Source organism: Gracilinanus agilis, chromosome 2, assembly GCF_016433145.1.
Source record: "Gracilinanus agilis isolate LMUSP501 chromosome 2, AgileGrace, whole genome shotgun sequence".
Lineage (NCBI taxonomy): Eukaryota > Metazoa > Chordata > Mammalia > Didelphimorphia > Didelphidae > Gracilinanus > Gracilinanus agilis.
The window spans coordinates 51,778,102-51,801,468 of record NC_058131.1 but is presented as its reverse complement, the minus strand read 5'-3'; the positions used below and the strand labels follow the sequence as shown (position 1 = coordinate 51,801,468).

Below are 23,367 nucleotides of genomic sequence, written 5' to 3'. Positions count from 1 at the left end.
TAGTTGGTGAGGTCACTCCCTTCTCCCAATCACTCAGGCTTACAACTCTGGTGTCATTTTGGCATCATCCCTTTGCCACGCTCAGTCGCCAAGTTCTATCAATTCTTCCTGCTTGGCCTCTTGTGAATCCATCTCTGCCTTTCCATTCCCTAGTTCTGCCACCACCCTCGCTCTGGCTCTTATTACCTCATGTCTGGACAGTTTCAGCAGCTCCTGACTGCCCCCTCCAACTCCAGTCTCTCCCCCTTACCAGTCCATCCTAGTCTACACATGCTGCCAGATTTGTCTTCACTCGGGTGTGACTCTGCTCTGATCCCATCCTTCTGCTACTCTGAAATGTTCAGAAGCTGTTGACTGAATCAAGACCAGATAGACCTTTTAGCCTGCCAGTCGAGGCTCTCCCCAGTCTAGCTCTAAACTAAACTTCTTTTTTGTGTTTTTTTTAAACCCTTATTTTCTACCTTAGAATCTATCTTAAGTATGAGTTCCAAGACAGAAGAGCAGGAAGGGCTAGGCTAGGTAGAGGTCAAGTGACTTGCCCAGGGTCACACAGCCAGAAAGTATCTGAGACAAGATTTGAACCCAGGACCTCCCATCTTCAGGTTTGGCTTCTCTATCCACTTAGCCACCTACCTACCCCTCTAAACTAAACTACTACTAGAATTGGATTCCACAAACTTGCTTAATATTTACTATGTGCCAAGTACCACTATGTTAAATTTCTGCTGTGTGCCAGGAACTGGAATCCCTAATAATAATTGCTAAATAACAACCAACATTTATATGCTTGGCAGATGCCATCTGCTTAAATCAGTTTGGCCAAGGGTCCCACTAACTTTAAATGTTTCCAGTCTTGGTCATTTCCCTTGGAGCTTCCCCTTCACAAGAGAATAGAGAAGAGAAGCTGAAATGGGAAAATGCTATTTGTTGGTGGCAGAGCTATATGTTCTATTGGGGAAATGACCATACAAAGACAAATTGATTTGGGCGATGGGGGACACAGCAATGGACTCATATAGAAGGGGGGACATGAACTGAGCTTTGAAGGAAGCTCTGAAGGAAGCTAAGGGTTTGGGCAGCTAGACAGGTAGGCAAAGCAGACAGAATGCCAGGTCTGAAGTCAAGAGGTATCATTTTCCAGAGTTCAAATCTCGCCTCAGACACTTGTTAGCTGGGTGATCCTGGGCAATTCACTTCACCCTGTTTGCCTCAGTTTCCTCATCTGAAAATAAGTTGGAAAGGGAAATGGCAAACCACTCCAGTATCTTTGCCAAGAAAATCCTAAATGGGGTCATGAAGAGTCAGCACTAAGCAACTGTGTGGCCCCAGACATGCCACTTAACCTTACCTGCCTCAGTTTTCTCTTCTCTAAAATGGGCCAGAGAAGGAAATGACAAACCACCCCAGTATCTTTGCCAAGAAAATCCCAAATGGGGTCATGAAGAGTCATGTGACTGAAATGACTGAACATCGAACAACAGAGGATTCTAAGAGACGATGGGGAGGAGAAAGGGCATTCCAGGTATGGGGGAAAGCCTGTGTAAAGGAAGAGAGGCAGGAGATATAAGAGAAATAGCAGACAGGCCCATCTGGCTGGAATGCAGACAGCATGAAGAAGAATCATTTGTAATAAACCCCAAAGGCAGGTAGGAGCCAGATGGAAAAGGGTTTTATACGCCAACTAAAGAGTTTCTGTTTGATCCAAGAGGCAAAGAACCCCCAGAGTATCTGAGGGGAGAAATTACATGGTCAGACCTGGGCTGAAGAGATATCACTTTGGCAGCTCTGTGGAGGATGGATTGGAAACAGAGGAGGGAGCGTGAGGCAAGGACGCTATTCCTGCTCTAGTGTAGGTGAGAGATGATAAGAGTCTCTAAACCATTTTGGCAAATGATAAGGTGATGCAGTGGATAGAGTACTGGACCTAGAGTCAGGAAGACTCATCTTCCCAAGTTCAAATCTAGGCTCAGGCACTTCCTAGCTGACCCTGTTTGCCTCAGTTTCCTCATCTGTCAAATGAACTAGAGGAGGAAATGGCAAACCACTCCAGTATCTTTGCCAAGAAAACCCCAAAGAAGGTCAAAAAGAGTCAGATATGGGCAGCTGGGTAGTTCAGTGGATTGAGAGTCAGGCCTAGAGACAGGAGGTCCTAGGTTCAAATCCAGCCTCAGACACTTCCCAGCTGTGTGACCCTGGTCAAGTCACTTGACCCATATTGCCCACCCTTACCACTCTTCCACCAAGGAGCCAATACACAGAAATTAAGGGTTTAAAAAAAAAAAAAGAGTCAGACATGGCTGAAAAAAAAATCAGATTTCAAGGATCCAGGACCCTCAGGGGAAGTAACTTCTAAGGTTCAAAAACTCCAAGATAACACTAACAGACCTCTTCTTTCAAACCTGACCCACAATCCCTCTGCTATTCCCCTAGCAGCACTGCCATGGGAGCCTGGCACATGGTCCCCTTCCTCCTGACTCCCAGCACCCTGAGTTGAGCAGAGGGAATGAAGAGAAAGAAACAGAGGCATCCTTAATGGACTGATCAGCCCTTGGAACTAGAGAATAGACAATATGAGTGACTGAAGACTCTATTGTCCAGGCTCTAAGGCTTCAGAGTGGGAAATATTTGCCAGAATATCACATCTACCCCATCATTATACAAATGAGAAAACTGAGGCCTGGGAAGCTTTGGTGCTCAATAAATTACCTTTTTTTTTTTTTTTTAAACTCTTACTTTCTGTCTCAGAATCAATAATTCTAAGGGGAAAGAGAAGGTAGGGCTAGACAATCAGGGATAAATGTCCGAGGCCAGCTAGGAAGTGTCTGAGGCCAGATATGAACCCAGGATCTCCCATCTCCACGCTGGGCACTCACTCTGTCCACTGAGCCACCTCGCTGCCCCAATAAATTACCACTTAATTAGACACTTGCAGGGAATAGGGCCAGGGCTTTTCCACCAGAAGATGTTAACCACTTTACAGATAAAAGAAACAAGGGACAGAAAAGAAGGCCCAATGTGGAACTGATAGAGTGCAGGTTCAAATACCAGTTCAGAACTTATGTATACAAGCCCAGACAAATTGCTTAATCTTCTTGGCCCCAGATTCCTCATCTGCAAAATGAAGGAGGTAGATGAGAACAATCTAAACTTCCTCTCAGCTCTCACAGTCCATGAATCTGTGATTCTCAGTATAGTTCGAGGGAAAATCAGTGGGGCAGTGGGTAGAGAGCTCTCACCACTGAACAACCCCATCAAGCCCTCTTCCCCAGATTCCATCCTCCAATGGCAGGTGGGTGTCAAGCTGGGTCTGTGCTAGGCCCAGGGGAACCCACCCCTCTGAGGGAGCCAGGCCAGGTATGTGGGAAAGGGCCGGACCCCAGAGCCAGGGGCTTCAGAGATCCTCAGCCCTGCCCAGTGACTCACCCTCAGCCTGCAGGCTGAGCTCACAAACACTCCTTTGTCACCAGGAGGGGAGAGAGAAGGCGATGGATGGAGAAGGTCAGCCCAGAGTCCTCCTGGGCTTGCATCCTCCCTTCAGCCTTTGTTCACTGATCTCTTTCCCAGTCCCAGCCCTTCCTTTTCATTCTTCTCTTTCTGCTCTGAAAGTTTGCCAGGGGCGGAGAATGAAGATTCACAGGAGAAGCTATCCGTCATGTCATTCTCAGGAGGCAAAACCCTCACGAAAGGGAGCGATGGAGCTGGGAGGCGGAGGGCAGGGGCTGAGCCTGCCTCCGATGAGCCAAGTCCAGCCTCCGTTTCTGCCTCTATACAACGAGGGGACTAAACGAGGTGATCTCGAAGGTGTCCCTGGTTACTCCAGACAGGGAGGGCATAGGTGCTAAGGACTGGGGACAAAGCCAAGAAAATAGGAGACTCCTTGCCCTCGAGAAGCTTACATTCTAATGGGGGAAGACAGCACATGAAAGAGGGAAGGGTCAGGAGCAAAGCCTAGAGATGAGTGAGTGTGGACAGTCTGGGGTCTTCACAATGCAGTGACCCTTGGGGCAGCAAGGTAGCAGGCCTGGAAACTGGAGATCCTGGGTTCAAATCTGGCCTCAGACACATCCTAGTTGGGTGACCCTGGGCAAGTCACTTAACTCCCATTGCCTAGCTCTTACCACTCATCTACCTTGGAACTGATACTTAGTATTGATTCTAAGACAGAAGATGCGGGTTAAGAAAAAAATAGTATATGTGGACAGCATCAATAAATGAATGAATGAATGAATGAATGAATGAATGAATGAATGAATGAGAAAGGGAGATGATTCATGCCCCAGCATTGTCCTTGAAGGCCAGTCTGGGGGAAGGTAACGGATGGCCCCCTTCCTCATCTTTCCCTGCTGAGCCCTTTGGCCCCACGGAACAGGGAAGACCCAAGCAGCCTTGGAACCGTACCAGTAGTAAGGGAGAGCAGAGATAAGGGGAGGAGAAAAGGAAGACTTCTATTCTGCCAGACTATTTCCTAGTAGGGCAGAAGGAATTGGGGTCAGCAAACAAGCAACACGAAGGTGACATTTTGCTCCATTGGAAAGCAGAGCTCTGGGGGCTGACATTCTTCCCTCCACACCAGCGGCATTTCTGGGATGCTGCCTTGTTTATTGATCTTCCAAAAACATCAGAGTAACCACATCAGTCATCAGCTCAAGAAGGTTCAATGGCTCCCTAATGCCTCGAGGAAAAAATGCCAACTTCTCTCTGGAGCAATGAAAGCCCTTCAAACTGTCTCCAGCTTATTTCCAGCCTTCTTTCACAGCCCTCCCCCTCATGTACTCTCTGTTCCTGCCAAATTGACTTGCTTGCTATTGCCCATGGATGACATTCCTCCTACCTCCTCCTTCTTGCAGTCTGTCCTCCATGCCTGGCTCAGTCTCCCTCCTCGGCACTACCATACAGGACCCCCAGCATCCTTCAAAGCACAGTTCAGGAGCCACTTCCTGCAGGAAGCCCTTCCTGTTTCTCCCAGCTATCCATGCTCTTCCCCACCTGAAATCTCTTTGTATTTACTCTGGATAGATTTATTCCTCTCCCCACCCACTCCCAGCAGAATATAAGTTCTTTGTGGGCTTTTTTAAAACCCATTACCTTCTTAGTTTCAATTCTAAGATAGAAGAGAGACAAGGGTTAATCAACTGGGGTTAAATGACTTGCCCAGGGTCACACAACTAGGAAGTGTCTAAGGTCACATTTGAACCTAGGACCTCTCATCTCTAGGCCTGGCACTCTATCCGCCATGCTACCTAGCTGCCCCAGAGGATTGCATTTTTTGTCTTTGTATCCCCACTATAGTGTCTAGTACATAATAAATCACTATTAAATGCTGGTTGAATAGAATTGAGTAATAATAATGACAATACTTAGCATTTATATAGCACTTTAAGCCTTGACAACACCTTACAAATAGCATTTTATTTGACCCTCACACCACCCTCAGAAGGCAGGGGCTAAAGGTTTCCTGTGTGGGAACTCAGGGAAGAGAGCAATTATTTTTGGTTTGGCTAGACTTGGTGAAGGCTTCCTAGATGAGCTGCCATTTGAGCTGGGCCTTGAAGGATGGCCAAGAATTGGACAAAGAGAGATAGAGTTGGGAGGGTGCCCTGGAAAGATGAAATATGGGAAAACACAGGATGTTGGGGGAAGAGCTGGAGCAAAGGATGCAAGAACTGTGGCAGTAAAGTCTTCCACGTGAAGACTGGAAACGTAGCTCAGGGCCAAATGGTGGAGAGCCTTGAAGGACAAAGACAAGTGAAGGAATCTTGTGGTTTGGTAGAGATGAGGAAGCCAGTAAAGATTAACTGGGTAAATATCATTCTACCCAAAGGAGGTAACAAGTACATTTTAATGGAAATCTTAACCCAAAGAAGTAAGGATGACAGGGATTTCAGGGATCTTGGCAATATGGTAGGAGATACTGACTTGCTATGGTCTAAAGTCCCTCCCAGCCATGGCATTCTATATTCCAAGACTTCTGCCAGCTGTGACGTTCTATTTTCCAAGACCCCATCTAGCCTTGATGTTCTATGTTCCAAGACCCTTTCTGGCTCTGATGTTCTACATTGCAAGACCTTGCTGGCCCTATTGTTTTATATTCCAAGACCTCTTCTGGCCCTGATGTTCTATGCTCCAAGATCCCTTCTGATCTTGATGTTCTATGTTCCAAGATCTCTTCTGATCTTAATGTTCTATGTTCCAAGATCTCTTCTGATCTTGATGTTTTATGTTCCAAGATCCCTTCTGGTCTTGATGTTCTATGTTCCAAAATCCCATCTGGCCCTATCATTCTATATTGCAAGACCTTGCTGGCCCTATTGTTTTATATTCCAAAACCTCTTCTGGCCCTGACATTCTATGTTCCAAGACCCCTGCCCTGACATTCTGTATTCTAATATCCCTTCTACATTTTGATATTCAAAGACCACAGCATCATGAGAATATAGATTTAGATCTGGAAGGACCTTAATGATCCTCAAGTCCACTCCTTCCTTTCCATTTTACAGATGAATAAACTGAAGAAACATGAAGTTTAGTGACTTTCCCAGGGTCACATGGCCCTGAAATATCTCAGGTGGGATTTGAACCTAGGTCTTTCCAACTCCAATGGCAGTGCCCTTTTGTCTGTGTCATGATATTGAGAGGCGAGCAGCACTGGTGATGTCCCTCAAGTCTCTGTGGACACATGGTCCAATAAGAAGGGCCATTGCTATGATGGGGGCTATTCATTAAAAATTATTTATGGGGGCAGCTAGGTGGTTCAGTAGACAGAGAACCAGGGCTAGAGATGGGATGTCCTGGATTCAAATCTGGCCTCAGACACTTCCTAGATGGGTGACTCTGGGCAAGTCACATAAGCCTAGCCCTCACCACTCTTCTTCCTTGAAACCAATATATAGTATTGATTCTAAGACGGAAGGTACAGGTTTAAAAAATATATTTATTATCTATTTAGTAAATTTTTACTAGATTTTGCTAAAAATTCATAGCAAATATTTGTCATTGCTAGATACCAAGATCTGAGTTCAAATCCAACCTCAAATACTTACTAGTTGGGTGACCCTGGGTAAGTCACTTACAGACCACAGGGAAAGCATTGACAATTCAGCCCACTAAGTCCCAGGAGGTGACAAGGCTGAGCAGAACTAGGCATTAGGAGCCTGTGACTCTCTGGGTCCCCTCAACAGGAATCATCAACCTCACTCATCAGCAGGGAACTGGAGCCCATGTCCTGGATGAGCTCAGCTACTCCCCTCTTGTTCCATGCACTTTGGCCTCTGGCTCTCAATGCACTGGCTGGGGAGGGAGCAGGGAAGAGGCTTTGGGGAGGGGGATGAAGTGATAAGTGAATTCCATGGTCAAGTAGAGGGCCAGTGCCTGGGACTTTCCTGAGGAAAAGCTTAAGAGTCCTCTTGAAACCAGTGAAACACCATTCCTACTCCTCCCTGGCAAAGCCCCGGGCTGAACTTCCTGGCCCTCTATTGTGGCCTGCAGGTTCTGATCCAGTGAGTCCAGCCCCCTGCCTTGAGCCCTTGTGCCAGCGAGGAGGCCGGTTTCCATCTTCCCCAAGCAGAGGCCTGCTCAGAAGTTTCCTCTGCGAGGGAGGTTGGGAGAGGCAGGGAAGAGGGAGAAGGTGAGCCAGGGGCCAGCACTCCGTGAGGACATTAACCAACTGGTGTCAAATCTTCCACCAGATGCTGCTTTGGGAGCCCCCAGCAGCTGTGTAACTCATAAACCTGCTCCCTGATGCTCCAGGGGAATGGGCACCGCCAGGGCTCACATTTTCCTCTCCGGGCTGGAAAAAGCCGGCAGTGGGCAGTGGCCCCATGGAGCTCGGTGGCGGCAGCTGCTGGAAAGGAGGGAGAGGAGTGGGTGGTGGGGAAGAGTCCCTCCTTCTTCACTTGTCCCCTATTCCGTGCATTCTGGGATGCTCTCACCCTCCCCAAGTTGGCTCTTAACTAGATATCTGGTTTTTGATTCGCTTTAGGGCTTTTTTTCCCTGTGAGTTTTTTGTCTATTAGATAGAAATGTGTTGCAAATGGCACCAAAGGGCATGAAATATTTACGAAATAAGGAGCTTTTAGCCGAGGAGCCTATAAGTAGCCATCCCACTTGGGGATCTGTTAGTTACAGGCAGAGGCCACCTTGGGGAGCTGATCCGATTTCAGGGTGATCATGCTACTTGGAGGGGAGGACCTGGGAAAAGAAGAAACTGCTCCCAAGGAGAAAGGACTAAAATGCCCAGCTTGGACCAGCTGCGGTTCCCCCAGTCCTGCCCAGTGCCAGCCAGCTTGGACCAGCTGTGGTTCCCTGGCATAAGCTGGTATAGTTGCAACATAGGGAAGCTCTCTTTATATCATATCCTCTAAAGGGTGGGGGGAGGAAATCTACCATTCTTAGCACCCAGAGTCTACCCCCATCATAATCTTCTCATAAGTCTGTTAACCACTCTTTCAGATACTTGACACTCTCAGGCCATCTCCTGACTTCACTGCCTATCCAAATTCTGCCTCAAGCCCCACTTCCTTCCTTCCTTGCTTCCTTCCTTTCTCCCTCTCTCTCTTCTTCCTTCCTTCCTTCCTTCCTTCCTTCCTTCCTTCCTTCCTTCCTTCCTTCCTTCCTTCCTTCCTTCCTTCCTTTCTTTCTTTCTTTCTTTCTCCTTCCATCTTAGAATCAATACTGTGTATTGGTTCCAAGGTAGAAGAGTGGTCAGGGCTAGGCAATGGGGGTAAAGTGACTTGCCCATGATCACCCAGCTACGAAGTGTGAGGCCAGATTTGAACACAAGACCTCCTCTCTCTGAGCCTAGCTCTCAATCCACTGAGCCACCCAGCTGTTCCCTCAAGCCCCACTTTCTTAGAGGCAGCTATAGTGGAATGGGGAGACCACTAGGCTTGGAGTCTGGAGTCTTGGGTTCAAATTTCAGCTCTGATACCTACAAGCTATGGGAGCCAGGGTAGGCTGCTGAGGTCACCAGACCTGCTCAGTGAGACAAGTCAAGAGCTCTGCATACCTTGAGGTCCTTTAATCGATGTGAGTTATTATTACTCTTACTTGGAAGTACTCTTTTATTTTAGAGATAAGGAACCAGAGGCCCTGGGAGATGAAGAAGCAATAAGGCTAGCTTTTCTGCCTCCAAATCGAGTCGTTCTTTCCACTCATCTGTCCCCCTTTCATGTCCAGCCTCAATGTGCTTCCTTCTAACAATTACTCATCACCCCTGTTCTGCTCTGGAGGGGCTAAATAAGCTGAATAAAAAGACTCATCCATGCAACAGTCTTCTGATTCCTTGAAGATACTCCCTGGAAGCCTTTTCTTCATGCTAAACATCTCAGGGGATGCTTCAAGCAATCCACAAGGGGCCTTATCTCAAATCTGGTCACCCACGGACCGGATGTCCTCCAGCTTATCAATACACTCTGAAATGGGCCACTCAGACCGAGACCCAACACTCCAGATGTGGTCTAACCACTGACCGCCCCAGGTATCTTTGGTTTTCTCCCTCCTTGAAACTCAAAGGAGTCCTTTGTCCATATTCCTCCATACTTGAAGAGGTCAGTGATTTTATTAATCAGGGTGTGCGGCTGGGGGGAGGAAGGAAGGAAGGAAGGAAACAAGAGTTTATCAAGCGAGTGCTTTGTGCCAGGCCCTTTTACAAATATTATCTCATCTGAGCCTCAAAACAATCCGGGGAGGAAGGCACTGTTATTAGCATTCATTTATATTATTTCATATTAATACCAAATAATAATATTTGTATATTAATTATATATTATTTCTATTCTATTCATTTTACAGTTGAAGTAACTAAGGCAGACAGAGGTTAAATTGACTTGCCCAGGGTCAAGTCTGAAGTTGGATTTGAATTCAGATCTTCCTGACTCCAGACTCAGTCTCCCAATTGCACCTGGCAAGCCAGCTGTGCCTTCTCAGCCATAACCAGGTCTGTCCATGAATCCTCCATAGAGAATCCTCCAACAGGCTCAGTTCTTGGTTCTTTATTTCATGCAGACTCCTCTGGGGCCGGCCAGTTGTTGACTTCCATTGCCCACACCTGCTCCTGTAGGTCGCCAACAAAACATTTGAATTCCCTCCAGTGGGACAGGAGATCCACTGGTCTAGTCCATTAGCATCATGGAGGATGAGCTGGGACCAGATACCTCCCTTGGCATTGCCTGAAGACTGCATTGTGTCTTGTTTCCCTAGTCAGAGGGAGCTGACAATCTTGTTTGCAAGAATCCCCCAGACCAGGCTAGCTAGGTAGTGCTGTGGATTGAGAGCCATACCTAGAGACGGGAGGTCGTGAATTCAAATCCAACCTTAGATTTCAAGTCATTTAACCCTTATTGCTTCACCCTTAAAAAAAATCCCCCAGATGGACCTTTGTCCTAGACTAAACACCAAATCCTTGAGTACCAGTCAGTCGCCCGAGCCAGAACACAACTGGACAATCCAAACGTCAGGCACATCTTTATCATTCAAGCTCCAGTGAATTTAGTTAATGCTTTTACTGCCCATGTAAATTCCTCACTTTGGGTGGTTCATTGGGAGTCCCAGGACTGTTGTTCTGGGCAGCTTCCCAGATTACACCAAAAATAGTCAAAGGAGGGGACGAGGCATTCTCTGGCTGTTTCTTAGAGGAAACCTCGAACCCTGAACATATGGGTTTGAGGAATATGAAACACCCCCACCCCGGATTAAAGACCTTGATTATGCCCAACTTGGCAATTTTGATTCATTTACAGGTCCACAGAGTCAATATGCCTAGGACCACCTTGGCCAGAAGCTTCAACACAAAATTTCTGCCCCTGGGCATGCTCCATACCTGGAGAGTATTCCCTTCCCTCCTCAGCTCTACTTCTCAGAATATTTCTCTTCCTTTAAGGTTCATCATCCCAGGTGGCAACTCCTCTGAGAAGCCTTCCTTGATTCTCTCGGCTAAAAATGTTTTCTTCTTCTTCTTCAGTTTTACTCCTAAAGTATGATTCTTTCATGGGGGAAAAATGGCCACTAGGAATAAGCTACTGACTTTTCTCTGTCCGTGTTGTCTATTGGCACTGCCCACTTTCAAAACCAGGAGAAGTAGTCAAAGGAGGGGACATGACATTCTATGGCTGTGTCTTAGAGGAGACTTCGAACCCTGAACATATAGGGTCAAGGAGTACAAAACACGCCTCCTGCCCCCATCCCTGACCAGCTATTTCCCAACCAATCCAAATGGAGGCTCAACACTTTCCTTACCTCGGATGCTGTGTTTGGTGGGTCCCAGGAACCAAGGCAAGAGCAGCAGAAAAAGTAGATAAATGAAGGACAAACCATTGATCCGGAACAGGCAGGCTGAGGAAAGAAAGAGACAAAACAGGTTAGGATTGGGCAATGAGGAGGAGCAGATCAGAGCCCTCTTCCCTGCCCCAGCCAAGTTTTCCCCAGGAGAGGAGGCAGGAGGAGGGCAAGAAAAGCTTTTAAAAACCTATCCTCAAACGAAACAAATTCTTTTTTTTTAATTTTTATTTATTTATTTTTTTATTTTAAACCCTTAACTTCTGTGTATTTGACTTATAGGTGGAAGAGTGGTAAGGGTAGGCAATGGGGGTCAAGTGACTTGCCCAGGGTCACACAGCTGGGAAGTGTCTGAGGCCGGATTTGAATAAACGAAACAAATTCTATCCTTAATTATCTTTTTTTTAATAGTTTGAGCTGAGGCAGTTAGGTGGCTCTGTGGATAGAGTGTCAGGTCTAGACACAGAAAGTCCTGGGTTCAAATCTGGCCTCAGACACTTCCTAGCTATGTGACCCTGGGCAAGTCACTTGACCCCAATTTCCTTAGCCATTCCTGCTCTTCTGCCTTGGAACCGATACTTAGAATCAATTCTGAGATGGAGAGTAAAGAGTTTTTTTAAAAGGAAAAAAAATTGTTTGACTTTGTATTCCCAAACTCTCCCGAACCGTGATGGTGAGCTTGGCAGCCTCTGCTGTGTGATGATGGGTCACTGGGTTGATCAGAACTTTTCAGTCTTTCAGAGTTCCAAACCTTATTCTATAATACCGGCAGGGAAAAGTAATCAAACATTGTTTTATTATTTGATAAACACACGTAAAATGTGGACATGGCCAATGGGGTGATTTGTTTTACTTGACTTAGGAAGGGTTTGGGTTTTCTTGCTTTCTCAGTGGGGAGGGGGGAGAAAATACAGACCTGAAAAAAAAAATATTTGTTTCATTCAACATGAATCACCTATAGTGTTCAAAACATTGTCTTCTCAATTTGTCACTTCCCTTAAAGAACTTATATTATAATGGGGGTGGGAGGTCAGAAGAGGAAGAACATGGATTCTTTTTAAAAAGCCCCATGGGGGGCAGCTGGGTGGCTCAGTGGATTGAGAGTCAGGCCTAGAGATGGGAGGTCCCAGGTTCAAATCTGACCTCAGCCACTTCCCAGCTGTGTGACCCTGGGCAAGTCACTTGACCCTCATTGCCTAGCCCTTACCACTCTTCTGCCTTGGAGCCAGTCCACAGTATTGACTCCAAGACGGAAGATAAGGGTTAAAAAAAAAAAAGCCTCATGGGCAGCTAGTTGGCACAGTAGATAGGTGCTAGGCCTGGAGACAGGATCCTCTGGGTTCAAATGTAGCCTTGGACACTTCCTAGCTGTGTGACCCTGGGCAAGTCACTTAATCCAAATTTCTTAGCTCTTTCTGCTTTTCTGCCTTGGAACCAATACATAATATGAATCCTTTCCCCCCCCTCCTCACCAGGCTCTTACTTTCTAATTTTATTGTCATTGTCCATTTGGCTTCCCATTTGGTATTTTCTTGGCAAAGATGCTGGAGTGTTTTGCAATTTCCTTCTCCAGTTCATTTGACATGAGGAAACTGAGGCAAACAGCAATAACTGACTTTCCCAGGACCATACAGCTAGTAAATGTCTGAGGCTGACAACCTTGTTTTATAAAACCCCCAAATTGACCCTCTCTGATAACCCTTCTTCAAGAAACTCCCGAGTGACCCTTGTCCCAGAAGGAACAATCTTTAGAATCGATTCTAAGGATTTTTTAAAAATGTAATTGGGAAATATTTGACAAAATAAATGAAAATCCAATGAGGACCCACATGATGTTAACATGTGGTTTTCTCCATCAATGTGATCCTTACAGTTCAGTGGCTCCTGTTTCTGTTGAAGTTCAACACCGCTGGCTCATAGGACAAAGATGGACATCGGGTAACCTCTACTGCCACGTGGGTCAGTAGCTCAAGGAGCCCACCATCCTCCATCACCCTCACGCTCCTACCGCCTGGCCGAGAAAGGTGCCTCTGCATTTCTGGGGCCATTTTCACCAACAGGTTGCCCCCAACCCAGCCCCATGGCAATACTGGGGCTCCCCAGGAGTGAGTCAAGAAAAGAGAACGAAGGCAGTGTGGCTGAGCTCACTTGCTTTTCCTTTGCTGGCTCTCTCCCATCCCTCTGATTCAGAAGAGCAGAGGCTTTCTGGGTCTCTTTCCCCATCCAGAAGTTCGGAAAATCTGGAGGCACTGGGAGGAGGTGAAATTGGGGGAAGAATTCACTTCCCTCTCTGGCACCTCCACCCAAGCTACTTCAGGTAGGGGGAGCAACTGGTGTGTGCAGTTAGAAAAAGCCTGGGATAACAGCACACGGTAACCACCACCATCTAGAGAAGGAGATAAGGATAAGTCTGCTAAGGAAACCTTGGCCCAGAGTGGTGGTTTTTTTTTAATTGTTCATTTTAAATCCTTTCCTTCAGTCTTAGAATCAACACTGTGTATTGGTGCTAGGGCAGAAGAGCAGTAAGGGCTAGGCAATGGGGGTTAAGTGACTTGCCCAGGGTCTCACAGCTAGGAAGTGTCGGAGACCACATTTGAACCCAAGATCTCCCATCTCTGAACCAAGCTCTCCATCCACCAACCTGCCCCACAGGCAGCTATTTTTTTAAAATCCTTACCTTCTATCTTAGAATCAATATTGTGTATTGGTTCCAAGGCAAAAGAGCAAAAAAGGATAGTAAATGGGGTTTCAATGATTTGCGCAGGGTCACAAAACTAGGATGTGTCTGAGACCAGATTTGAACCCAGGACCTCACGTCTCTAGGATGGACAGCTTTTTAATGGATGGGTTGGGTTGGCTGGCTAGAGTATAGATAGTTGGATCCAGGAGGATTCTGGGATGGGATGGGCCTTGGTCTTGGCCTTGAGCTATAATTCTTCATACTCAGGTGTGTACCCTGGAAGAGACGGCAGTGTATGGAGTGTCAACAGACATTTATTTATTAAGCTGCAGACGGTGAGCCTGGCACTAGGCTAAGTGCTGGGGAAATAAAGAGATTCAAAAAAACAAACAGAAAACCACTCCACCCTATAGTCCTGGGTCTCAGAGCCCACATTCTAATGCAGGGGAAATAACAGGTAAGTAGCCAGATGCTTACATGCGAGATCTAGCCAGAGGAGATGGAGGGCATCTAAAAGAGAAAGGCATTAGCAGCTAATGCTAACTGGGGTCTATTCCAACTCTAAAATCTGGGGATCCTTTTCCCACTCTCCAAGGGCCTTGGGCCATCTGCCCTCCACATCCCCCTCTCCCTTCTCTCACTCATATCCATCCTCTTAAAATCCCCAGAAGACCCTCCCTCCCAAGTTCTCCTCCTCCCAAATGTAAAGAAATGGCCAACTATTTTAAAAAAATCTGATCTTCCAGAAAATAAGATTTTCAATAATTATGCATTTTTAAAAAATCAATCCCAATCTGACCCAAGAGGGAATGGGAAATGCATTTACAGCAAAAAAAAGATTTCTCCAGTTCCGATTTCTCCAATGCTGCAGCCACCAGGCTGCCCAGGGCTGCCTGCCCCTCCTTCTGAGCCACAGAGCCTGGGCGGCATCTCTGAGAAGAGTTAAGTGCCCTGGCAATATCCCTGTAGATTGAAAATGGGTCAGCCCACAGGCAGGCCTTCTGTGCTAGTCTGGGGGTCCCTTCCCACTCTGGTGACCTCAGTGGTAAAGGAAATAAAGAGGGTCAGAGGCTTATTCATTGTGGGGGGCAAGACTTTTGGCATGGTGTGGGAGGAAGGTCCTAGAGGAGGAGTCGACAAGCTTTCAGCGGGGTGCCAGCTTTGCCACTAGCTAGGTGATCGTGGGCACCTAACGTGTCTGGTCTGCAGGTTCTGCCTTAGGAGAACTAACCGGCTAATATATTACTCTGCCTAGATCATCAGGACTGCTAGGATTCTGCTGTGACTGTAAGTAAAACTGCTTTAGAAATTATAAAGCTCTGCATACATGTGAGATGGGAGCAAGAGCTGCCATATGGGCTGCTTAATAAAAGCGAGTATTGCACCTGAGGGAGGTCTTTTAACTCCTGAATTCCGTGTCTTCTAGAGAGAATTATCTGTCAGGCAGTCCTGGGCAAACTTTTTTTTTTAAACCTTTATGTACTATCTTAGAATGATTCTAAGTATCAGTTCCAAGGCAGAAGAGTAATAAGGATTAGGCAGTTGGGTTTATGTGACTTGCCCAGGGTCACACAGCTGAAGCTAGATTTGAACCCAGGACACCCTGTCTCTAAGCCTGGCTCTCTATTCACTGAGACAACCTAACTGGCCATGGGTACATTCTGAATACTGGTAAGGAAGCTCAGGAATCCTCATGATCATTTAAATATGGATTTTTTTTTTTTTAGGCAAAGAAGGTTAAATAACTTGCCTAAGGCCACACAGTTGGTAAGTGGCAAAGGATGGATTTGAACTTGGGTCTTCCTGACTTCTAATTCAGTACTCTATTCACTGTGCCTCCTAGCTGCCCCTCTCATGATCTTTTTGGAAAGCAATATGACAATATACAATAAGAGTGCCAAAACTCTGGGTTCTTGCCCTTTGATACAATGATCCCACAACTAAGACTGTACTCCAATGTTATCTATTTGTTTTTTTGTTTATATATACATATTTTTTTATTTTTATTTTGAGTATTTTCCTGTAGTTACATGTTTCATGGTCTTTCCCTCTCCCCAAATCCCTCTAAACCTCCTTAGCTGACGCACAATTCCACTGGGTTTTACATGTATCATTGATTAAGACCTAATTCCATATTATTGATAGTTGGACTAGAGTTATTGTTTAGTGTCTTCATCCCCAATAGTATCCCCATCAGCCCATGTGTTCAAGCAGTTGTTTTTCTTCTGTGTTTCTCCTCCCACAGTTCTTCCTCTGAATGTGGCTAGTTTTCTTTCTCTTAAGTCCCTCAGCCTTGTTCTGGATCCTTGCATTGCTGCTAGTATAGACGTCCATTACATTGGATTGTGCCACAGTGTATCAGTCTCTGTGTACAATGTTCTCCTGGTTCTGCTCCTTTCATTCTGCATCAGTTCCTGGAGGTCGTTCCAGTTCACATGGAATTCCTCCAGTTCTTTATTCCTTTGAGCACAATAGTATTCCATCCCCAACAAATACCACCAATGTTATCTATTTGTACAAACATATTCCAAGTTTCACAGTTGATCATCATACAACATTACTGTTACTGTGTACAGTGTTCTCCCATGTACCAAAATATTTTTAGCAGCTCTTTTTGCAGTGGCAAAGAATTGGAAAATGAAAGTTTGTCTTTCACTTGGGGAATGATTGAATAAGTTTTGGTATATGGTTGTAATGGAATACTATTGTACCATAAGGTGCAATATCCATAAACAGGATAAATTCAGAAAAACCTGGTCTTATGTGAACTGATACAAAGTGAAGTGAGAAGAACCAAGAGAACAATGTATACAGTAACAGAAATAACATATGTGATCAACTGTGAAGGGCAAAACCTCTATCAGCAAAGCAAGTCTCCAAGATATCCACCAGCAACTCATGATGAAAATGTTCTCCACAGCCAAAGAAGGAACTGTCAAGAGTCTGAGTGCAGGTCAAAGCATGTCATCTTCCACTCTATTTTCTTCATGAGATTTCTATTGTATCATGACACGAGCAATATGTAATATGTATTACATAAAAGTACCAGTATAACCTATATCAAACCACTCATTGCCTTGGGATAGGGAAGAGGGGAGGGAGGGAGAAAACTTGAATTCTAAAATGTCAAAAAACAATTGTCAAAAAGTGTTTCTACATGTAAGTGAAGAAATGTTTTAAAATGTAAAAAGAAAAAAAAGAAAAATTAAAGTTGGTGTATAAATATGGTAGACTATTGCTGTACCATCAGACACCACAAAGAAGAAGATAACAAAGAAAGACATGGTGATGCAGAGGAAAGGAAGAAGAACCCAAAAGAAGATGTTACACAAAACAGAAACTGACCATTTCGGGTACAATCATTTTCCCTGAAAATTTTGCTTGTACATTTGCACATTTCTGTTTACTGATGGTTACTCAATATATAACTTAAAAAAAAAAAAAGAAAGGCTATCTGTCCTTTCCCCATACTCCTTCCCCTCTGCCTGTTCATGTCGGCCCAGTGCCCAGAGTGGGCACAAGTACACAACAAACCTTTACTCTGCCACGAGGGGCAAATCGTATTTGGATGGGCTAGGTCAAAAAAAGTGGTCTTGGATTATTCATTTAAACCTCTTATGGAGACTACCATGGGGAAAGCCCCAGGTCCTTGAACCCTTCTTTTCCCAGGTCTATCAGTTTTCTCTGCCTTCTACCAATTGTCTGATCTACTTAGGAAAAATCTGAAATGAGTGTGTTTGAGGGAAAGGTAAGGGAGGGCACAGGAAGGCAGGGAAAGGGCTTTCATTTATTTGTTTGTTTGTTTAAAACCCTCACCTTCTGTCTTGGTATTGACTCCAAGGCAGAAGAGTGGTAAGGGGAGGCAATGGGGGTTAAATGACTTGCCCAGGGTCCACTGAGCCACCCAGCTGCCCCCAAGGGAAAAGCTTTTTAAAGGGATAGTGAAAAAGAAAAAGATTAATTAAAGGAACCCTAACAACTTCTTTTTCTAGGAACTGAGGAAATGGGCTGTGGGGAGCAATGAGGCAACCTTTTGGGGGCTTTTCTCCTCTCGCTATTGGACAACTACAAGCACATGGCTTCTCCAAAACAAGCCTCAGAGAGTTCCTGAGGCTGGGGGAAATGTGATTCACAAATAAGGAGCAAAACACCCACCTTTACCTTTAAGTCTTTTTAAAATTTTTTAAATTTAAAATTTTTTTTTAGTTTTATTTTGAGTTTTTCCCCATAGTTACATGTTTCATGTTCTTTCCCTTACCTTGAACTCTTTAGGTTACCTTAAGCATACCAACTACAGAAGCAAAGTTAGGCATGCCAGTACCCAAACCTTCTTTTCTTCTCTTGAATAATAATAACAGTCTCTATGTTCCTGGCTTCTTTTCCCAGATTGTATTTCTCTCTCTCTTTATTGCTTGTTACATGCCACTTTTGTTTGCTATTGCCTTTAAGCATCTCCTGCCTGTCTTCTCTGACGTCATCTACCACTATCATAACACGGTAGAGTGGAGAGAGCAGTCAACTTGGGCATGAATCTAGGTTATAATCTTTGTAACTCTGGAGAAGTTACTTCTCTCTTGGCCTCAGTTTTCTCACCTGTAAAATTGACAGTGATGGGCAAACTATGGCCCATGGGCCAGATGCGGCCCCCTGAAATGTTCCAGCTACAACATATTATTCCTAATCTGACGAATACAATGAGTAGGATACAATACAATGAAACTTCGAAAGAGTTGCCTCAGAAACAGACTGACAGATGAGCATTTCCTTTCCTTTGGCCCCTCTTTAAGAAGTTTGCCCATCACTGGACTAAATGATCTCTAACATACCTTCCAATTCTTCTAAATCTTACCATGAACCTTCTAAAATCACTGCTTTCAAGATGCCCCTAATTTTATTCAAGAACTGTTAGCCCAATGATACAGGCTCCCCACAACTCATCACATCAAGTCCAAAGTTCTGCCAGACCCTGCCCAATGGGGCCTCATCCTAACTATCCAAACTTCTCTCCAAAAGTCACTCTTTCATCCAGCAAGACTATAAGGGTAAAGAGATGTGAGAGAAACATTTGGAGTCAGAAAACCTGATTAAATCCAAGTTCTGGGGCACCTACATGGCTCACTGGATTGAGAACCAAGCCTAGAGATAGGAGGTCCTGGGTTCAAATGTGGCCACAGACACTTCCTAACCTTGTGACCTTGGGCAAGTCACTTAACCTCCATTGCCTAGCCCTTACCACTCTTCTGCCTTGGAACCAATATATAATATTGATTCTAAGATGGAAGGTGAGGGTTTATTTTTTTAATCTCACTTCTGCTACTTCCTCTCTATGTGATGATATACAAATCATTCCCCTTTTGGCCTCAGTTACCTCATTTGTAAAATCTCAAGTTCTAAATCCTGCATTGACCTATGTTGGTGGCACCATATTTGTTTTTTCATCTTTCTTTAGGCTTTTTCTTCTGCCTGCAATGCCCTTTCACTTGTTCTAGGCGTTATTAACCTTTTTTGTATCACAGATCCCTTTGGCAGTCTAGAGTAGTCTGTTGGACCTCTTCTCAGAATAATGCATTTTTTTTAAATGAGTAAAATAAAACAAGCAGGATTACAAAGGAAATCAAAGGTTAATAAAAGCAAACTTTTATTATTTCTCATACAAACTCATAGACCCCTCCATCTCTGAAATCTATCCAAGGAGACTGTGAGCCCAAGTTAAGAATCCCTGGACTTTTGTTGTTGTGTATTGGCCAGTCATTTCAGTTGTGTCCAATTCTTTGTGAATCCATTTGGGTTTTGTAGGCAGAGATACTAGAATCGTTTGATATTTCCTTCTTCCACTCATTTTATAGATGAGGAAGGCAAACAAGCTGAAGTGACTTACCCAGGGTCACACAGCTAGGAAGTGTCTGAGGCCACATTTGAACATGACCTTTCATCTCCAAGTCTGCCTCTCTATCCATGGAGCCACTTTAGCTGCTCCTTTCCAATTCTTTATGCATGAGACAAAGCAGGTTAAATTTGATGGTCTAGGTCTGTGTTGGTGAACCAATGGCATGAATGGCAGAGGAGGTTGCTCTCTTCCCCTCTTTTACTGTACTTGAGGACATTTTTTATATCACCTGCCCCCTCTGCCCAGCAGCCCAATGGGAGCACTTCCTTCTTCCCCTGTCTGGGGTAAAAGGGAGGCTCACATGTGGTGTGAAGATGCAGTTTGGGCACTCAGGCTCTAAAAGGTTTGCCATCACTGGTCTAGGTCATTATTAACTCTAACATCCCATGAGGCCATGAATTTGCTTGATGGAGATCTGTCAAATCAGCCCCCTCAATGGAGATCTGTCAAATCACTGATCTCTGGCAACTGGGTCCTGAACTGACTTCAAGGCCTCAAGTCCAACCAACTTCATGAAGAGTTGTTTAAAATCCCCTCCTTGGTACAGTGGAAAATCTCCCCAGAAATGCCTGTCCTTTCCAATTGGTTCAGTTTTTCTACAGCCTGGCTTTGTTATCTCTGTTCCCAATAGAAAGGGAGAGGTATGTTGTTGTTGGATCTGGATGGGGGACAGGGTGCAGAGAGAGGGATCAGGGGCTGGAAATTTGTCAGGGCAAGCTCAGGAAGGGCTGGGATCTATAATCAAATAGATGAGCATCTAGCTTCTCCTCCTGCCCCCTCGCTCCCACCACCAGTCCAGCCTCTGAGCAGAAGGGAAAGAATTTTGAAGATTCTGTAGACTTCCAAGAGCCAGGAAATTGGAGATTAAGGGAGCTATAGGGAATGGGGGCAAAGGAAAGGGTGTGGAAAACACTTTGGACGCTCCAGAATGGCGGAGGAGAACTTTCTATATGCCAACTTCAACTTGTAGGAGGGCAAAGGCTGCCAACATGTCTCTGGGGCCTCCTTCTCTGGCATGAGACAGAAGCAGTGGGCAGGCCCCACCAGGAATTTCCCCCAGTGCTCTTTAACTGGGCTGGCGTTGAGGTATTGAGTAACCGAATATGTTGCCTTTTCAGTAGAAAGCAGCTATCCCAAATGTCCACCTGGTGTCCCTGGTTCCAACGAGGGGGCCAAGGGAGGCCCCCAGCCCCTCTGGGCTTCCAGATAATGGCCCCAGGGATGATGGCATCATCCAATCTCTAGAAGAGGATCTAACCCAAACCATCTGGTTTTGCTGGCCTTGCCCCAGTAGGAGGCCAAAGCAGGGGCAAAGTATACAACACAGTTACTTATAAAGCAAATCACACTATCCAGCTGCCCATTCCCAATTTTAATACCATCAAATCCCATTAAGATGTACAGGGAGGGCAGCCTTGGAAAGCTGGTGGGTCAGCAGGGAGAGGTCACATATTGATTGGGGTTAGGCCTTCTCCTGACTCTGGGAAACCTCTTCTCTTCCTACTGTTTGTTTATGATAAGGTCCACTTGGGGGCTAGTTAGCCACCAGGATCCCTATCTGAGGGATATGTGGGCAGCTTGAGGTCTGAGGATCACACAGGTTGAGAACTAAAGAGAACTTAGAGGTCGCTTACCCCAAACCCCTCATTTTACAGCTGAAGAAACTGAGGTTCAGATTATACATGGAAAAGATCAGTCAAGATCAGAGAGGTAGTAAAAGGCAAAGTTAGGTATTCTACCTCAAAATCCAGCAGTCTTTCCCATGCACCATAATGGCTATCAAAATGATCAATCAGCCAAGTGCTTACTGAATATTTATTAAGCCACAATAATGGAGGAGGGGGTTCACAGATCAGAGTTTCAAAGTAGAAAAGGCTTTCGAGAGAATTGAGTCCAACATCCTCATCTTACGAATGAGGAATCTGGGACCCAGAGAAGGGGGAATTCCTTGCCAAGAGTCTATAGTTAACGAGGTTGTTATTGTTCAGTCATATCAGACTCTTTGTGATCCCATTTTTTTTCTTGGCAGAGATCCTGGAGTGGTTTACCATCTCCTTCTCCAGCTCATTTGACAGATAAAGAAACTGAGGCCAACAGGGTGAAATGACTCACCCAGGATCAGATACCACTGAAAAACAACTCCATAACATTGTTGGGTAGTTAGTTGGTCAATAAAGAGTGGAGACATTCCCCATTATAAGAGATCAGAGAATTCACGAATTGCTTCCAGCTGGGGTAATCAGGACAGGCTAAACCAAGGAGGCGAGACTTAAGCTAGATCTTGAAGATAGAGAGGAAGAGGGGAGCCTGGAGTCAGCAAGACCAGTTCAAATTAGGCCTCATACACTTACTAGTTGTATGGCCTGAAGCAAGTCATTTAGCCTCTGTCTGGCTCAGTTTCCTCCTCTATAAAATGGGAATAATAATAGCACCTGTCTCCCAGGGTTGTTGTAAGGGTCAAAGTGTCTGGCATACAATATTTATATAAACATTAGCTATTATTATTAGAGAGTATAAGCATAGTGTTTTGGAAAGGCTTGAGTTTACTACTCATTATCCTCTATAGGTCTCAGTTTCCCCATCTATAAAATGGAGGCAGGGCTTTACTAGGTTACCCCTACAATCCCTTCTAGCTCTGGCAGTCTGTGGCTCTGTGGTCAGAGAGGTCATTATACTCTAGAATGAGGTTCCCCTTCCCAGGGGAGAAGGGAAAAGGCAGAGAAGAGAAAAGAGGAAAAGAGATGACGTGGGGACTGGGGTTGGGGTACAGCACCAACACTCGAAAACTTCAGCTCCAGCTTGCCCAGAAAGCTGGCTGGGTCCCTGGGCCACCCAGCAGACATTAGGAACATGCCAATATCAGTGACTGTGATCTATCCACCTGCCTACCCAAAACTGCAAGCACGGCTTAGTTGCTAACTATGAATTTGCTCAGTCTGTGACCTCATGGAAAGAAAATGCTCTTTCCTGTGCCAGCAACAAGAAGGGAGGGGGGAGATAGAGAGAAACTCTCTTCCTCTTGGGCACACAGGCACTGAGACGGGCACACCCACTGACCATTTGTGTCTCTTCCTCTCTCTCTGTTTTCATTTTTCACCCAGGCCTTCTTTCCTATCAACATGGCTGAAGATTCCACACGCCATGCTATGCCAACTACTTGGACAAAACAATCTGCCCTGATCTCCCCTATCTCACAGCCTCTGCACCCCCTCACCCCTGCTCCAACCATGTGGGGATGGGTACTGGGGGGGGGAGGGTCCTAAATTCAGCCAGGTAGCATTGCTGAGGACAAAGAGAGGAAAAAAACACTAGACTTGAAGTCAGAAGGTCTGAGTTCAAATCTCAGCTCTGCCACTTCCTAGGTCTTGTTTCACTTTTCTAAACCACAGTTTCTTCACCTGATAAATGCAGAGAATAACCAACAATTTGTATCGTGCACATATCAGGTAGTTAGTAAAAATTTGTTCAATCAATAAAACTTAATAAAATGTTTTCTAGGTGATAGTATTGTGCAGTTTTAAACTCTGTG

The 23,367-nt window shown here is 45.3% G+C and overlaps 1 protein-coding gene across 1 annotated transcript in view; it reads right to left on the bottom strand.

The window, feature by feature from the left end:
• The window catches only part of PIEZO1 (piezo type mechanosensitive ion channel component 1), a 148,801-nt gene that overhangs the window by 85,137 nt on the left and 40,297 nt on the right, over positions 1-23,367 (bottom strand). The window contains exons 2-3 of the mRNA XM_044659390.1: positions 13,626-13,657; positions 11,233-11,328 (exon numbers count right to left, since the gene is read on the bottom strand). Of these exons, the coding sequence (XP_044515325.1) occupies positions 11,233-11,328; positions 13,626-13,657 (128 nt within the window). The remainder of the gene's footprint in view (positions 1-11,232; positions 11,329-13,625; positions 13,658-23,367) is intronic.